A 17,989-nucleotide genomic window follows, 5' to 3' on the forward strand; every position below is an offset into this window, starting at 1 on the left:
GCCGCATGCAGATAAGCATCGTAACGCGCGGCTTTTCCTAAAACGGGCGGGGACTCGACAGCGGCTAGGAACGGAACCCGGAGTCGAAGGAGCTTGGTTTCCGGAGGAGTGTGTCCGCTCAATTGGACGACTTATGTCACTTCCTATCGGACCGGCGGAAGTAGCTTCCGAGCGCGTTGAGCTTCAGAGAAGTGGGTTCCGGTCGTGGCAGAGGTGCTTGTGTTTTTGTCGGTACAGGAGAGTCGCTATGGCGGCGGTGGATTCGGATGTCGAATCGCTGCCACGTGGGGGTTTCCGCTGCTGCCTCTGCCACGTTACTACAGCCAACCGTAAGCGGTGGCTAGTGAGGGACCCGGGTGGTTGCGGGCTTTCGTCTTTTGATCCTGGCGAAAGTTAGGGTTATAGGTAATCGTTCCTGTCAGGTCGGTTGGTAGGGTCTCTCACCTGCGTTTTTACTCCGCAAGTCCGAGGGGATTTGGAGAGTCGGGAAAGTCCCACCACATTACACTCCTTCTCAGTATACGAAATCTCCACAACGCGTTTCATTGTTTTATTCCTTCTTTAACCATCATCTATTGGACATATGCTCTGTGCCTGGTATTCTGCTGATCTTTAGGGTGGGGGAAGGGGGTTCAGAGATGAAGGAGCTCACCGTTTAGAGATGGAGAAAGTTTCAATGCTTTATAGATATGTTTGGAGAACTGTGGGACCACAGAGAATCAATAACTAAATCAGAGAAGCCCTACAGAGGACCTACTCAAAGGCGGGGACGGATGAAATAGATGGCATGAATGACTAGACCATAAGATACCAGTGAGGAAGGGACAGAAGATGGGTTTGGAAAAATGGACAAGGTTCTTGTATGACAGAGAAGGGGTTCACTGTAACTTCAAATTCCACTTTTTTTTTTTTTTTGAGACAAGGTCTCGCTCTGTCACCCAGGCTGCGGTGCAGTGGTGTGATCTCGGCTCACTGCAGCCTCAACCTCAGCTGCAGAGTGATACCCCCAGCTAGTCTCCCAAGTAGTTGGGTCTACAAGCGTGTACCACCATACTTGGCTAATTTTTTTTTTTTTTTTGAGACGGAGTCTCGCTCTGTCGCCCAGGCTGGGAGTGCAGTGGCGCCATCTCGGTTCACTGCAAGCTCCACCTCCCAGGTTCACGCCATTCTCCTGCCTCAGCCTCCCGAGTAGCTGGGACTACAGGTGCCCACCACCATGCCCGGCTATTTTTTTTATTTTTAGTAGAGACGGGGTTTCACCGTGTTAGCCAGGATGGTCTTGGTCTCCTGATCCCGTGATCCGCCCACCTCCGCCTCTCAACGTGTTGGGATTATAGGCGTGAGCCACCACGCCCGGCCTTGTCTAATTTTTTAATTTTTTGTAGAGATGGGGTTTCACCGTGTTGCCTAGGCTGGTCTCCAACTCCTGGCCTCAAGCGATCTTCCCATCTTGGCCTCCCAAAGTGCTGGGATTACAGGTGTGAGCCAATGTGCCCGGCCCTACTTTTGAAGTCTGGAATCACAATCTTCCCTAAACAGGGTCTACTTCCATTCTTCCTTTTCTCTGTGAATGGCACTATCACTGTTCATCCAGTAAGCCAAGCCAGAAACGTAGGAGTCTTCCTTGGCCCCACATTTACTTTAGTGACATCAAGCAGCTAACTCATAATAAAATAATAGCAATGGCTAGTTTTTCTTTTTTTTTTTTTTTTTTTTTTTTTGAGACGGAGTCTCGCTCTGTCGCCCCGGCTGGAGTGCAGTGGCCGGATCTCAGCTCACTGCAAGCTCCGCCTCCGGGGTTTACGCCATTCTCCTGCCTCAGCCTCCCAAGTAACTGGGATTACAGGCGCCCGCCATCTCGCCCGGCTATTTTTTTGTATTTTTTAGTAGAGACGGGGTTTCACCGTGTTCGCCAGGATGGTCTCGATCTCCTGACCTCGTGATCCACCCGTCTCGGCCTCCCAAAGTGCTGGGATTACAGGCTTGAGCCACCGCGCCCGGCATGCAATGGCTAGTTTTTCAACATTTACCATGTACCAGACTCTCTGCCAAGTGATACATGTGAATAATACCTGTGTGTGAGGTGCTAGATACTGTTATTTCCATTTTATATCTGAGGAAGTTGAAGCATAGTGAGGTTTCATGACTTGACCAAGGTCTCACACAGCTTGACAGAGCTGGGATTTGAACTTGGGCAATGTGATTTCAGATCCTGCCCTTGACATCACTGTATCATACCATGTCCAGAGATGATCCACGAAGTATTCTAGGATCTGAATTTTTTTAGTTCTTCTGTAGATGACCTGGATAAGTTACCTGTTAATTTCTTTCCAGCTCTACCTAGCACAAATAGGTGGTTTAAGAAGGACTTTACTATCACACAGTTCTTTAAGTAAAAATAAACGAAATACTTATAGTGTAGCCAGTTCTCCTGGGAACCTGTCTCTACTAAAAATACAAAAATTAGCTAGGCGTGGTGACACACACCTGTAGTCCCAGCTACTCAGGAGGCTGAGGCAGGAGAATTTGTAGAACCTGGGCGGCAGAAATTGCAGTGAGTGGAGACTGTGCCACTGAACTCCAGCGGGGGTGACAGTGAGACTTTTAAAAAAAATTTTTTAAAAAAGAATGTACTATTTAGACAAATGTATAAGAGAGGAAGGTGAAAGGAGCCAAGACTTTGTTTAGTCAAAGGTCACAGTTTCTGTGGCTTGGAAGGATCAGTAAGATTTAGGTATGCAGAGAGCAAAGGCAGACACGCTGAAGAGTGCTTTGGATGTTTTTATCTCACACTTGTCTTTGCAGGACCCAGCCTTGATGCCCACTTGGGAGGCAGAAAGCACCGGCACCTGGTGGAACTACGAGCTGCGAGAAAGGCCCAGGGACTTCGAAGTGTATTTGTCAGTGGCTTTCCCAGGGATGTGGATTCTGCTCAGCTCTCTGAGTATTTCCAAGCATTTGGACCTGTGGCCAGTGTTGTCATGGACAAGGACAAGGTAAAGTGAATGGCTCTCGGGGTAAAGAATGAATCAGGACTGGGTGCGATGGCTCACGCCTGTAATCCCAACACTTTGGGAGGCTGAGGCAGGCGGATCCATCCTGAGGTCAGGAGTTGGACAACATGGTGAAACCCCCCCATCTCTACTAAAAATAAAAAATTAGCTGGGTGTGGTGACGCATGCCTGTAGTCCCAGCTACTTGGGTGGCTAAGGCAGGAGAATTGCTTGAACCTGGGAGGCAGAGGTTGCAGTAAGCTGAGATCGTGCCACTGCACTCCAGTCTGGATGACAGAGCAAGACTCCATCTTAAAAAAAGAAAAAAAAAAAAAAAAGAATGAATCAGATGTGCTGTGTACCAAAGAGACAAGAGAGAGAAACCAACAGCCTCTTTGAGCTGGTTCCTAATGTGGCTTGTTCTTGATGGACATCACAGTATTTGGGCTTGGCCAACTTTGGGAGCTTCTCACACCTCCCCCGCCCTTTGAATTTTTTTTTTTTTTTTTTTTTTTTGAGACGGAGTCTCGCTCTGTTGCCCGGGCTGGAGTGCAGTGGCCGGATCTCAGCTCACTGCAAGCTCCGCCTCCCAGGTTTACGCCATTCTCCTGCCTCAGCCTCCCGAGTAGCTGGGACTACAGGCGCCTGCCACCTCGCCCGACTAGTTTTTTGTATTTTTTTATAGTAGAGACGGGGTTTCACTGTGTTAGCCAGGATGGTCTCAATCTCCTGACCTCGTGATCCGCCCGTCTCGGCCTCCCAAAGTGCTGGGATTACAGGCTTGAGCCACCGCGCCCGGCCTGAATTTTTATTTTTATTATTATTATTATTATTATTATTGTTTTTTTTTTTGACGCGGAGTCTTGCTCTGTGCCCCAGGCTGGAGTGCAGTGGCGCGATCTCGGCTCACTGCAAGCTCCGCTCCCCCGGGTTCACGCCATTCTCCTGCCTCAGCCTCCCGAGTAGCTGGGACTACAGGCGCCCGCCACCTCGCCCGGCTAATTTTCTTGTATTTTTAGTAGAGACGGGGTTTCACCGTGTTAGCCAGGATGGTCTCGATCTCCTGACCTCATGATCCGCCCGTCTCGGCCTCCCAAAGTGCTGGGATTACAGGCTTGAGCCACTGCGCCCGGCCTATTTTTATTATTTTTTTCAGTGCAGTGGCACAGTCTTGACTCACGGCGACGTCTGCCTCCTGCGTTCCAGCAATTCTCACACCTTAACCTCCCGAACAGCTGGGATTACAGGTGCATACCACCACGCCCAGCTAATTTTTGTATTTTTAGTAGAGATGGGGTTTCACCATGTTGGCCAGGCTGGTCTCAAACTCCTGACCTTAGGTGATCTGCACGCCTCAACCTCCCAAAGTGCTGGGATCACGGGCATGAGCCACTGCTTCCAGTCGCACCCCTTGGATTTTATCACTTCACCAGAGTTAGTCATTGGGAGATTTTTTTGTGTGTGTCATTTATTGATTCAGTGAATTCTTTGCCAAATATTTATTCATAGCTAACTTTGTGCTAGGCACTATGCTTAGGGCTGCATTCTTAGTAGTGAATGGGATAGATATGGTCCCTGCTCTTACAGAGCCTATAGTCTAGAGGAGAAAGTAAACAAACAAGTAATTATAGTGAAAGTTGGTGCTTAAAGAACAACATACCATTGGATCAACTCTACAAGAACCTGGTTGATAAACCAGTTAGCAGTTTATTAACTTACACTGAGAGGTACTGAGGTTGTTTGGTTAGAACACCCTCTCCTTTGGAGAGTGTTAAACAAGCTCATGCTTTTTGTGTTGCCTCCATGTAGGCTTTGTTAGAATCTCTTCGGTCCCTTGAAAAAAGTTCACTGTTGAGGTGCTGTGTTCCTTGGTCATACTGTGGTTGTGAGGCTGCACTCTTGTTATGTAGGCATGGCTTAGGTGATCCCAAATACCCTTTGCAGCCCAGGTTATCTTTTAGAATGGGGTGGAGCCTGTGTTTGTTAGGGATTGCATTCAGCAACCAAACTACAAATGGCTTAAACAATAGGAGCTTAGTTTTTCTCATGTAACAAGAAGTCCAGACCTGGACAGTTCAGGGCTTTGCTGTTTTCCTGCTCTGCCATTATTGGCATGTGGCTCTTCATAGTTGGGATACTGCTGCCCTATATTTCAGGTAAGAAGTAGGGGCAGGTTGTATGGCAGAGCATAAAAGGTTAGTGTCGGCTGGGCGCGGTGGCTCACGCCTGTAATCCCAGCACTTTGGGAGGCTGAGGCGGGCGGATCACGAGGTCAGGAGATTGAGACCATCCTGGCTAACACAGTGAAACCTGGTCTCTACTGAAAATACAAAAAAATTAGCTGGGCGCCGTGGCGGGTGCCTGTAGTCCCAGCTACTCCGGAGGCTGAGGCAGGAGAATCGCTTGAACCTGGGAGGTGGAGGTTGTGGTGAGCTGACATTGCACTCCAACCTGGGCAACAAGAGCGAAACTCTGTCTCAAAAAAATAAAAGGTTATTGTCACCTCAGTCTAAGTTCCATCCTCCTATTTTTTTTTCCTTTTTTTCTGAGAAAAATGTCTTTTCTTTTTCCTTTTTTTTTTTAGAGGGAGTTTTTTGGTGATAGAATTCTGGCCACTGAGATATAAGTAGAAGTTTACTGAGGAGGCCTTTAGGAAAAGTATTTTTCTCGGTCAGGCACAGTGGCTTACGCCTGTAATTCCAGCACTTTGGGAGGCTGAGGTGGGAGGATCACCTAAGGTCAGGAGTTCAAGACCAGCCTGACCAACATGGTGAAACCCTCTCTCTACTACAAATACAAAAATTAGCTGGGTGTGGTGGCCGATGCCTGTAATCCCACCAAGCAATTCTCCGGCCTCAGCTGCCTGAGTACCTGGGACCGCAGGCGTGCGCCACCACACCTGGCTAATTTTTGTATTTTTAGTAGAGACCAGGTTTCACCATGTTGGCCAGGCTGGTCTCGAACTTCTGACCTCAGGTGATCTGCCCACCTCGGCCTCCCAAAGTGCTGGGATTACAGGCATAAGCTACCATGCCCAGCTGACACAGTCTTCTGAATCTGCTAATCCTGCCCTCCTTAATGCCTTCTGTGAGGTTTTGGAGAAAAATATGAGCACACACAAGCCCGGTGAAAGGGACACTTTATCTCTAGCTGGGGCTGTGGTTACAAACTTGGTGTTGTACTGCAGTCTGGTAAACTGTGGTTGATTAGAGTCAGAAGACTGGCCTGGGCAGGTCCAAGTAGCTAACTTTGTCCTTGGCTTCACTTCGGTTCTTTGCTGTGTTTGGCATAAGGGTAGAAGTAAGTCTGGGTGTGGTGGTGTGCCCCTATAATCCCAGCTACTGAGGAGGCTGAGGCGGGAGGTTCTCTTGAGCCCAGGAATTCAAGGCTACAGTGAGCTATAATCACATCACTGCATGCTAGTCTTTTTTTTTGAGACGGAGTCTCGCTCTGTTGCCCAGGCTGGAGCGCAGTGGCTGGATCTCAGCTCACTGCAAGCTCCGCCTCCCAGGTTCACGCCCTTCTCCTGCCTCAGCCTCCCGAGTAGCTGGGACTACAGGCGCCCGCCACCTTGCCCGGCTAGTTTTTTGTATTTTTTAGTAGAGATGGGGTTTCACCGTGTTAGCCAGGATGGTCTCGATCTCCTGACCTCGTGATCCGCCCGTCTCGGCCTCCCAAAGTGCTGGGATTACAGGCCTGAGCCACCGTGCCCGGCCGTCGTCTTTTTTTTTTTTTTTGAGACGGAGTCTTGCTTTGTTACCCAGACAGACAGCGTTGTTCAAATCAGGGTTTCAGTTCCACTCCCTTCATCTGAATGTCTATCTTTATGCTAGCACCATTCTGTCTTGGTGCTACCTTACTGTAGCAGGTACCTTTTTATAAACAAGATGAGGATCCAGTTTTACCATTGGAGGATATAAAAGAATATGGACCTATTCCCTAAAGCAGTCCTGTTTTCCCTCCTTTTTTTTTTGCGACGGAGATTCACTCTTGTTGTCCAGACTGGAGTGCAATGCACAATCTCGGCTCACAGTAACCTCCACCTCCCAGGTTCAGGCAGTTGCCTCCTGAGTAGCTGGGATTACAAGCATGCGCCACCATATCCAGCTAATTTTGTATTTTTAGTGGAGATGGGGTTTTGCCATGTTGATCAGGCTGGTCTTGAATTCCTGACCTCAGGGGATCCACCTGCCTAGGCCTCCCAAAGTGTTGAGATTAGGCATGAGCCACTGTGCCCAGCGTTTTTCCTTATTTGCTGATATTTTACCTTTAAAAAAATACGGCCAGTGAATATCACTGAACTCACCAACTTACAACAGTGTAGTTGTTATATTGCTGTTATTCCTAGATGGTGAGTTCTTGAAGATAGGGTTTGTGAGTTTATATTTATGCCTAGCACAGTGTTCATTACATGAATTGATTTTTTTTTTCATTTTAATTATTTATTTATTTATTTATTTTGAGACGGAGTCCCGCTCTATTGCCAGGCTGGAGTGCAGTGGCATAATCCCGGCTCACTGCAATCTCCGCCTCCTGGCTTCAAGCGATTCTCCTGCCTCAGCCTCCTGAGTAGCTGAGATTACAGGCACGTGCCACCACGCCCAGCTAATTTTTGTATTTTTAGTAGAGATGGGGTTTCACCATATTGGCCAGGATGGTCTCGATCTCTTAACCTTGTGATCCACCCACCTTGGCCTCCCAAAGTGCTGGGATTACAGGTATGAGGCACCACGCCCAGCGATTTTTTTAAATTTTTAAAGTGGACTCATTCCATTACATGGATCCTTAATAAATGTTAAAAAAATTCTAATTATATCAGGAAAAGTTATCGGGTGGGTCATAGTGTAATCACCTCATTGGAAAGAGTAGAGGACAGAAATAATACAGATAAAATGAGGTTTTTAGAGGCAAACTGGGGTGGGAGAAAAATGTGTGGGATAGGAGTGAGGGAAAGAATTGTTTTTTTTTTGTTTTTTTTTTTTTTTGAGACGGAGTCTTGCTCTGTCGCCCAGGCTGGAGTGCAGTGGCCGGATCTCAGCTCACTGCAAGCTCCGCCTCCCGGGTTCACGCCATTCTCCTGCCTCAGCCTCCCGAGTAGCTGGGACTACAGGCGCCCGCCACCTCGCCCGGCTAGTTTTTTTGTATTTTGTAGTAGAGACGGGGTTTCACCGTGTTAGCCAGGATGGTCTCGATCTCCTGACCTCGTGATCCGCCCGTCTCGGCCTCCCAAAGTGCTAGGATTACAGGCTTGAGCCACCGCGCCCGGCCAAGAATTGTTTTTCTACTTTTTTTTGAGATAGGGTCTGTGTCTCTCAGGCTGGTGTGTAGTGGTGCAATTATGGCTCACTGCAGCCTTAACATCCTGGGCTCAAGTGATGCTCTTACCATAGCCTCCCAAGTAGCTGGGACTACACGTGTGTGCTGCCATGCCTGGGTACTTTTCTTTCTTTCTTTTTTTTTTTTTTTTTTTTGAGAAAGGAGTCTCGCTCTGTCGCCCAGGCTGGCGTGCTGTGGCCGGATCTCAGCTCACTGCAAGCTCCGCCTCCCGGGTTCCTGCCATTCTCCTGCCTCAGCCTCCCAAGTAGCTGGGACTACAGGCGCCCGCCACCTCGCCCGGCTAGTTTTTTGTATTTTTTTAGTAGAGACGGGGTTTCACCGTGTTAGCCAGGATGGTCTCGATCTCCTGACCTCGTGATCCGCCCGTCTCGGCCTCCCAAAGTGCTGGGATTACAGGCTTGAGCCACCGCGCCCGGCCTCTTTCTTTTTTTTTTTTTTTTTGAGACGGAGTCTCACTCTCTCACCCAGGCTGGAGTGCAGCGGCGCGATCTTGGCTCACTGCAAGCTCTGTTTCCCGGGTTCACGCCAGTCTCCTGCCTCAGCCTCCCGAGTAGCTGGGACTATAGGCGCCTGCCACCACGCCTGGCTAATTTTTTTGTATTTTTAGTAGAGACGGGGTTTCACTGTGTTAGCCAGGATGGTCTTGATCTCCTGACCTTGTGATCCGCCCGCCTTGGCCTCCCAAAGTGCTGGGATTATAGGTGTGAGCCACTGCGCCGGCCTGTTTTTTTGTTTGTTTGTTTTGATTTTTTTTGAGACAGGGTGTGGCTCTCTCACCCATACTGGGGTGCAGTGGTGCGATCTCGGCTCACTGCAACCTCAGCCCCTGGGCTCAAGCGATCCTCCCATCTCTTCCTCTCCAGTAACTGGGACTGCCTGGCTAATTTTAAATAATTCTTTGTACTGGCCAGGTGCGGTGGCTCACACCTGTAATTCCAGCACTTTGGGAGGCTGAGTTTAGGAATTAGAGACCAGCCTGGCCAACATGGTGAAACCCCATTTTTACTAAAAATACAAAAATTAGCTGGGCATCGTGGCACGCACCTGTAATCCCAACTACTTGGGAGGCTAAGGCAGGAGAATCGCTGAGGCAGGAGAACCTGGGAGGCAGAGGTTGCACTAAGCCAAGATCACCCCACTGCACTCCAGTCTGGGTGACAGCATGAGACTTCATCTCAAAAAAAAAAAATTGTTTATAGAGATGGGATCTCACTATGTTGTCCTGGCTGGTCTCCAACTCCTGGGCTCAAGCAGTTCTCCTGCCTCAGCCTCCCAAAGTGCTGGGATTACAGGCACGAGTCACTGCACCTGACTGAAAATTGCTTTTCTAAATATGTCCCCTGTTATTACGAAAACAGCAAGCGAATATTCTCAATTTATGGGATAGTCCCCATTTCTAATATTCTCATCCACTGTAGATCACGTGCTTAGGTTCTTGGTTCCAAAACCATCATCTCTGCCCGTTGTTGTTTACCAGGGAGTGTTTGCCATTGTGGAGATGGGGGACGTGGGTGCTCGAGAGGCTGTCTTGTCACAGTCCCAGCACAGCCTGGGAGGACATCGCCTGCGTGTCCGCCCACGGGAGCAGAGGGAGTTCCAGAGCCCGGCCTCCAAATCGCCCAAAGGAGCGGCCACTGACAATCACCAGCTGGCCAAAGCACTAGCTGAGGCCACAGACGTGGGGACACAAATGATAAAGCTTGTGGGGCTGAGGGAGTTGTCTGAGGCTGAGCGGCAGCTTCGGAGCCTGGTGGTGGCCCTGATGCAGGAGGTCTTCACAGAGTTCTTCCCTGGTAAGTTACCTCCCCTACTATGTCTGAGCCCTCTCTGGCCTTTGCTCCCCTGCGTCTATATCCCCAGTCCTCCCTCCGCTGGAAGTGTTTGGTTGCTTTTCCATCTTTGTGCTCCCTTTTGTTCTTCCTCCCCCTGCTCCTCCCTAACTTCTCTTGACCTTTCTTCTCTGCTTGGCACCCAGGCTGTGTGGTCCACCCTTTTGGCTCTTCCATAAATAGCTTCGATGTCCATGGCTGTGATCTTGACCTCTTCTTGGATCTGGGTGACTTGGAAGAGCCCCAGGTGAGTGAGTGCCCCAGGGAGGCAGCTGGGAAGAGTCCATGAGAATGGCCATGTGACTGTGGGCAAGTCCTTTAGCTCTCCATGCCTTAGTTCCTCATCTACAATGCAGATAATAGGACCTACCTGAAAGGATTTATTGTAATTGGAGAGATGTGAATATGGATGAGTATTAGATGGGATGAAAATGAACTGACAGGGCCAGGCAAGGTGGCTCACACCTATAATCCCAGCACTTTGGGAGGCTGAGGTTGGCGGATCACCTGAGGTCAGGAGTTCAAGACCTGTCTGGCCAACATATAGCGAAACCCCGTCTCTACTAAAAACAAAATACACTGGGCATGGTGGTGTGCACCTGTAGTTCCAGCTACTTGGGAGGCTAAAGCAGGAGAATCACCTTGAATGCAGGAGGCAGAGGTTGCAGTGAGCCAAGATTGCACCACTGCACTACAACCTGGGTGACAGAGGGAGACTCCTCCTCAAAAAAAAAAAAAAAAAAAAGAAAGAAAAAATGAATTGACATGGATACCTGGCAGTCGTAACAAAAAAAATTTTCAAAATGGTGTGTACAATATGATTTTATTTTGGAAAAAATATATTAAAAATTATACAATAAGGTCCTTTTAGTTTTGCTCTGTGTATTTTCTTTCTTTCTTTTTTTTTTGTTTTTTTGAGACACAGTCTAACTCTGTCACCCAAGCTGGAGTACAGTGCTGTGATCTCTACTCACTGCAACCTCCACCTTCTGGGTTCAAGTGATTCTCGTGCCTCAGTCTCCCAAGTAGCTCGGAATACAGGCACACACCACCATGCCTGGCTAATTTTCTGTATTTTTAGTAGAGATGGGGTTTCTCCATGTAGGCCAGGCTGGTCTTGGACTCTTGGCCTAAAGTGATCCACCCACCTTGGCCTCCCAAAGTGTTGGGATTACAGGAATGAGCTACCATGCCCGGCCACTTACCTGTGTTTTCTATTTTTTTTTTTTTTTTTTTTTGAGACGGAGTCTCGCTCTGTCGCCCAGGCTGGAGTGCAGTGGCCGGATCTCGGCTCACTGCAAGCTCCGCCTCCCGGGTTCACGCCATTCTCCTGCCTCAGCCTCCCGAGTAGCTGGGACTACAGGCGCCCACAACCGTGCCCGGCTAATTTTTTGTATTTTTAGTAGAGACGGGGTTTTACCGTGGTCTCGATCTCCTGACCTTGTGATCCGCCCGCCTCGGCCTCCCAAAGTGCTGGGATTATAGGCGTGAGCCACCGCGCCCGGCACCTGTATTTTCTAACATCTAATGTACAGATTCTGTTTTAGGAATAGAAAAAGATAATTATTATTACTTAGAAATAGGGTCTCACTATGTTGCCCAGGCTGGTCTTGAACTCCTAGGCTCAAGGAATCCTCCTGCCTCATTCTCCCAAATTGCTGGGATTACAGGTATAAGCCCGCATGCCCAGCCTATTATTATTTTCAAAAAATAGACTTGGCGGGGCGCAGTGGTTCACGCCTGTGTGATCCCAGCACTTTGGAAGGCCAAGGCAGGTGGATCACCTGAGGTCAGGAATTTGAGACCAGCCTGGCTAACATGGTGAAACGCCGTCTCTACTAAAAATAGAAAAATCAGCCGGGAATGGTGGCGTTCGCCTGTAATCCCAGCTACTCCGGAGGCTGAGGCAGGAGAGACAGCTTGAACCCGGGAGGCGGAGGTTGCAGTGAACCAAGATCGTGCCACTGCACTCCAGCCTGGATGACAGATTGAGACTCCATCTCAAAAAAAAAAAAAAGACTTTATTTTTTAGAGCAGTGTTAGATTCACAGCAAAAGTGAGCAGAAAGTAGAGTTCCTATATGCCTGCTGCCCCCGCAACAGGAGTTTTTAAATGTTTTATCATTCTTTTTGTCGTTCTCTACACACTTTCTTTATTTGTATTTTCTGAATCATCTGAGAGGTTGCATGTATCACATTCCTTTACCCCTCAATATTTCAATGTGTGTTATGCAAGAACAAAGGTATTCTAGTGTATAACCACAGTACCATTGTCAAGTTGAGAAAATGTTACATTGATACAAATGTAAACCTTTAGACTTTACATTCCATACTCTAATTTGGTCAGCTGTCCTGACAATGGACTGTTATGGTTTCTGTTTAGTCTTCTTTAGTTTGTAATAGTTCCTCTGTTTTTGTCTTTCGCGATAATGACATTTTTTGCAGAGGTAGACCTTTTATTTTATAGAATTAAAAGGTTATCTTTAAAAAAAAAGGTTGGTGTGAAGATTAAATGAGTTAATATGTATAAAGCCCTTAGCATAGAGCTGAATAAGCTGGAAGTGATATTATCTTGGGGATAGAGATGTTCTCTGCTTAGGGGACAGCAGAAGCATTTCACTCAGCTCATTTCTGTCCACAGCCAGTCCCAAAGGCTCCAGAATCTCCATCGCTGGACTCGGCCCTGGCTTCGCCACTGGACCCTCAAGCCCTGGCCTGCACCCCAGCCTCCCCTCCAGATTCACAATCTCCAGCTTCTCCCCAGGATTCTGAAGCCCTGGACTTTGAAACCCCTTCCTCCTCCCTGGCACCCCAAACTCCAGACTCTGCCTTGGCCTCTGAGACCCTTGCTTCTCCCCAGTCTCTGCCTCCAGCCTCACCACTGCTGGAGGATAGGGGAGAGGGGGACCTGGGGAAGGCCCTGGAACTAGCAGAGGCCCCAAAGCGGGAGAAAGCAGAAGGGGCAGCAATGCTGGAGCTGGTGGGATCCATTCTCCGGGGCTGTGTCCCTGGGGTGTATCGAGTCCAAACTGTGCCCTCCGCCCGGCGCCCTGTGGTCAAGTTCTGTCATCGGCCTTCAGGTCTCCACGGTGACATCTCCCTCAGTAACCGGTATCTTTCTTTTTTTCTTTTTTTTGAGACAACATTTTGCTCTTGTTGCCCAGGCTGGAGTGCAATGGCACCATCTTGGCTCACTGCAACCTCCGCCTCCCGGGTTCAAGTGATTCTCCTGCCTCAGCCTCCCAAGTAGCTGGAATTACAGGCATGCGCCACCATGCCCGGCTAATTTTGTATTTTTAGTAGAGACGGGGTTCCTCCACGTTGGTTAGGCTGGTCTCGAACTCCCAACCTCAGGTGATCCGCCTGCCTCGGCCTCCCAGAGTGCTGGCATTACAGGCGTGAGGCACCATACTTTTCTTTGGGGCAGGCCGGCTGAGAATTCTGGGGTGCGCCAGGAGGGAGTCTGGCTTGGGAAACTCCTGCACCTGCCAAGTCTCAAGTTTGTCCTTGTTTGGGACTATCCCTCTTTCTGTCCCTTGTCTCCTCCTGCCTGGCTTCCCTTTCAGTGTTTGTAAAGTGTGTTCCTTAGAATATTACTTTCAAGGGATGTAGAAAAGAGTTCTGCGGTTGAATAAATTTGGGAAAGTCAAAATTAGATGCAAAAAGTTTTCTCCATTTCCTCCCTTCTCCCCTTGCCTTGCCTTCTCTTTCTCCGTTCCTTCCTTCTTCTCTCCCTTCCTGTCTTTGTTTCTTTGCATAGTAAAGGCTCTTGGCAGTCTTTTTTTTTTTTTTTTTTTTTTTTTGAGATGGGATGTTGCTCTGTCACCCAGGCTGGAGTGCAGTGGTGTGACCATGGCTCAAAAGCAGTGTTAAGAATAATAGGCCGGGCGCGGTGGCTCAAGCCTGTAATCCCAGCACTTTGGGAGGCCGAGACGGGCGGATCACGAGGTCAGGAGATCGAGACCATCCTGGCTAATATGGTGAAACCCCGTCTCTACTAAAAATACAAAAAACTAGCCGGGCGAGGTGGCGGGCGCCTGTAGTCCCAGCTACTCGGGAGGCTGAGGCAGGAGAATGGCGTAAACCCGGGAGGCGGAGCTTGCAGTGAGCTGAGATCCGGCCACTGCACTCCAGCCTGGGCGACAAAGCGAGACTCCGTCTCAAAAAAAAAAAAAAAAAAAAAAAGAATAATGTGCTGTGAATGTCCAGGATGGGCGTACAGGATGAAGTGTTTCCCGAACTCCTTTGTCTTTTTGCACACTGTCTCACAAGATCAGTGTTTGAACAACCTTTGGGGAAACTGTTTTGGCCTTATTCCAGCTGGCCCCAGTTATGCAAGTCTGGAATGAAAGCTGGGGGTGGTAGGTTCTGATGTCCCCAAGCCCTAACAACCTTGTCCCTGCTTCATCCCAGGCTGGCCCTGCATAACTCCCGTTTCCTGAGTCTCGTCTCTGAGCTAGATGGTCGAGTCCGGCCCCTCGTGTACACCCTCCGCTGCTGGGCTCAGGGTCGGGGGCTTTCAGGTGAGAATGAATCAGGACAGACTTGGGGCTGAGTCAGGACAAAGGCAGGGATTCAGGGAGAGAAGGGAGGTCAGAATGGGCACTGAGGTTGAGAAAACTGCCAGTGGGGGGATTCGAAGCACCTCTGATCTAACTGGAATTACTGCTTATTTACCCAGGGAGTGGCCCTCTTCTCAGTAACTACGCCCTGACCTTGCTGGTGATATATTTTCTTCAGACCAGGGACCCTCCTGTGTTGCCCACTGTATCCCAGCTCACCCAGAAAGCAGGTACTCAGCCTAGCTTCCACCCTCTCCATCTTGTTAGCTTCCTCTCTTCTTCATCACACTTAGATACACCAAAGCAACTCTGGGAATGAGATCTCTGCTATCACCCCCATTTCTACCCCAACCCTCAATCTCCCTGCTTCCAGACTGACTCTCAACTTTTTTACTTTCACAGGAGAGGGGGAGCAGGTGGAAGTCGATGGCTGGGACTGCAGTTTCCCCAGGGATGCCTCAAGACTGGAGCGCAGCACAAATGTGGAGCCCCTCAGTGAGTTTGGGGAGCCAGGTAGAGGACTAGTAATGATGTTCATCAACAGTAGGTAACATATATCACACTGTGTGCCAGGCATGGTTCTCACAGAAAACCTGTGAGATACCTAATATTATTACTGCCGTTTTACAGATGAAGAAACCATGTTTGGGAGCAATTAAGTGACTTGCCCAAGGTTACACTGGCTAGCAGGGAGCAGCAGCATCTGGGCAGGGAAATCATGTGGGGGCAGGGAGAGAGGTCTGACCTCTTGTTTATAGGCATCAGAGAAGCCTATCTTCCTGGGACTCTGCTGAGCCCCTTGGAAGGGGAAAAGAAAGTCCTGCTAAGGAAATGGCTGTGGTGCAGGACCTGTGTCAGTTCTGGCCTCTAAATGACTCCCTTTCCCCACTCTTCCTCCTCCTCCAGGTTCCCTGCTAGCCCAGTTCTTCTCCTGTGTATCTTGCTGGGATCTTCGTGGCTCACTGCTGTCCCTGCGGGAGGGTCAGGCACTGCCTGTGACAGGGGGCCTGCCCTCTAATCTCTGGGAGGGTCTGCGCCTTGGCCCCATGAATCTCCAGGACCCTTTTGACCTGAGTCACAATGTCGCAGCCAATGTGACCAGCCGGGTGGCTGGGCGCCTACAGAACTGCTGCCGAGCGGCAGCCAATTACTGCCGAAGCCTCCAGTACCAGCGCCGTTCCTCCCGGGGTCGGGACTGGGGGCTGCTCCCTCTTCTGCAGCCCAGCTCCCCCAGCTCCCTACTCTCTGCTACTCCGATCCCTTTACCCCTTGCACCCTTCACCCAGCTCACTGCTGCCCTGGTGCAGGTATTCAGGGAAGCACTGGGGTGCCATATAGAACAGGGAACCAAGAGACCGCGGTCAGAAGGAGGTGGAACTGGGGAGTCTGCTCAGGGAGGGACAAGCAAAAGACTGAAACTAGATGGACAGAAAAAGAGCCATGAGGAGGGGAGAGAGGAGCAGCAGGGATGTGCAGGGGACGGGGTAGAAGAGATGGTTATAGAGGTTGGAGAGATGGTGCAGGACTGGGCCATGCAGGGCCCTGGGCAGCCAGGGGAGCTGCCCCTGATGACTGGAAAGCATGGAGCCCCTGGAGAAGAGGGGCAGCCCAGCTATGCAGCCCTGGCAGAGCGGGGGCCCAAGGGACATGAGGCAGCCCAAGAAGGGTCCCAGGGTGAGGCAGGGCAGGGGGCATCTCTGCCCTCCTCAGTGAGCTGGCGCTGTGCCTTGTGGCACCGAGTGTGGCAGGGACGGCGGCGAGCCCGTAGACGCTTGCAGCAGCAAACCAAGGCAGGAGCCGGAGGTGGTGCTGGCACAGGAGCAGGGTGGCTGGCAACTGAGGCTCAGGTCACCCAGGAGCTGAGAGGACTGAGTGGTGGCGAAGAGAGGCCAGAAACTGAGCCCCTGCTGAGCTTTGTGGCGTCTGTCTCCCTGGCTGACCGAATGCTCACTGTGACCCCGCTCCAGGATCGCCAAGGCCTGTTCCCTGATCTCCATCATTTCTTACAGGTTTTCCTCCCTCAAGCACTTAAACATCTGAAGTGAAGACATGGCCCCTAAAGGGCAATAAAGCTGCTAGTTTATTAATACAGAGTCTCCCGTTTCCTTTCATTTCCATCTGGTCATAATGCTTCGCCTCCCCCAGAACTTCATGAAGCTGCTCTCCTCTGACCCCGAACATGGGTCTCTCCCTACTGCTCTCCACCCCAGCAGCCTCTCCTTCCTACAGTTCGCACAGCTTGCGGGGAGTGCGGGGGCAGCACCGTGCGTGGCACCTGGCACCCGCGCAGAGTTCCTGAATGGCAGAGCGGTGGGTGGCTGGAACAGTACTGAGAAGAGCCAGGTTTGCCTCCACATTCTTCCTGCCGCCTCAGATTAATGGGGACAAAGATGGAGATTTGCGTTCAGGGTTCTTCATTCTCTCCTTTAAACGAGGAGAGTTCATCCCGTTCTTAAACTGGGTAAGAGATTTCAAACCTGAACATGAGTCAAAAGCCATGAATATCAGAAGCGACGATGTCGGGTCTTCCAGCGTCAGCCCCTCCAGGGGCCGAGTCCGGAGGAGGCGGGAGGGACAGGGCGCGTTCTCCCTCGTGTCCCTGCCCTGCTTCGGGCCGGAGGGCCGGTGTCCTTGCTCGCAGTAACAGCACCCTGGAGCTGTAAGGGGTTAGATGTGAGCAAACGTCACTTTGGCAGGCGGGTTCAGACCGGGGCCCCTGTTAGACACTCATCCCTTTCTGGAGGAAAAGCAGAGCAGGAACTAAAGGATATAGCACACACACTGCCACCTCCGCGCAGCAGTCGTTCCTCGCTCCCATGAGTTTCACAGAATCATGTGAGGGGCTTGGCAGAACCTACCATCGAGTCACTCGTCCCTGGGTGGGCCAGAGGGGGACGCCCCCAGCAGCCTGACGGCGCCAGGCCAGCAGCGGCGCCACGTAGCCGAGAACCGGCGGCTTTTCCAGCGGGTTCTCACAGCTTCCCCGCCCTCCACGCTGTCTACCTCCACGTCTAGACTCCAATTGGTCCGCTGCACCTGAGGGGCGGGCCAGTCAAGATCTCCAATGCGCAGGCGCGAGCTTTTTCCGCGCTGGCCAGCAGGCCCCACCCACTCCGTTCTTTTTCCAATTCGGCGCCACTGGATACCGAACTGTCGTACGTATGTCTTCTGTGTCGTCCTCGCTTTCCGGCTGCTGTTTCTCCACGGCTCTCCCCTTTCCCCCTCCTTTCTCTCCTGGGCGGCTTACTTTGCGGCAGCGGGGAGAACCC

The 17,989-nt window shown here is 50.5% G+C and overlaps 1 protein-coding gene and 1 long non-coding RNA gene across 7 annotated transcripts; one reads left to right on the forward strand and one right to left on the reverse strand.

Annotated features, from left to right (window-relative positions):
- The first annotated feature begins 159 nt into the window (after positions 1-159).
- Positions 160-16,809, forward strand: TUT1 (terminal uridylyl transferase 1, U6 snRNA-specific). 6 transcript variants are annotated; one of them, XM_077962483.1, is made up of 9 exons: positions 160-405; positions 2,806-2,996; positions 9,808-10,123; positions 10,306-10,406; positions 12,800-13,269; positions 14,572-14,681; positions 14,840-14,950; positions 15,123-15,215; positions 15,627-16,809. In XM_077962483.1, exons 2-9 carry the CDS (start codon positions 2,982-2,984, stop codon positions 16,763-16,765), a joined length of 2,355 nt encoding a protein of 784 aa, XP_077818609.1. In that variant the 5' UTR covers positions 160-405; positions 2,806-2,981; the 3' UTR covers positions 16,766-16,809. The 6 variants fall into 6 exon arrangements, with proteins under 6 accessions (XP_077818609.1, XP_014969451.3, XP_077818612.1 ...); XM_015113965.3 differs by having other exon boundaries at positions 160-329; XM_077962486.1 differs by having other exon boundaries at positions 160-329; positions 14,899-14,950.
- On the reverse strand, positions 12,594-17,694 carry LOC106993211 (uncharacterized). The gene is made up of 3 exons (XR_001439389.3): positions 17,579-17,694; positions 14,816-17,377; positions 12,594-13,323 (listed from the first exon to the last, which is right to left on the reverse strand). It is a non-coding gene; the product is annotated as an uncharacterized LOC106993211 (long non-coding RNA).
- Between the last annotated feature and the right edge of the window lie 295 nt (positions 17,695-17,989).

The sequence above is a fragment of the Macaca mulatta genome, chromosome 14, assembly GCF_049350105.2.
Source record: "Macaca mulatta isolate MMU2019108-1 chromosome 14, T2T-MMU8v2.0, whole genome shotgun sequence".
In the NCBI taxonomy this organism is placed as follows: Eukaryota; Metazoa; Chordata; class Mammalia; order Primates; family Cercopithecidae; genus Macaca; species Macaca mulatta.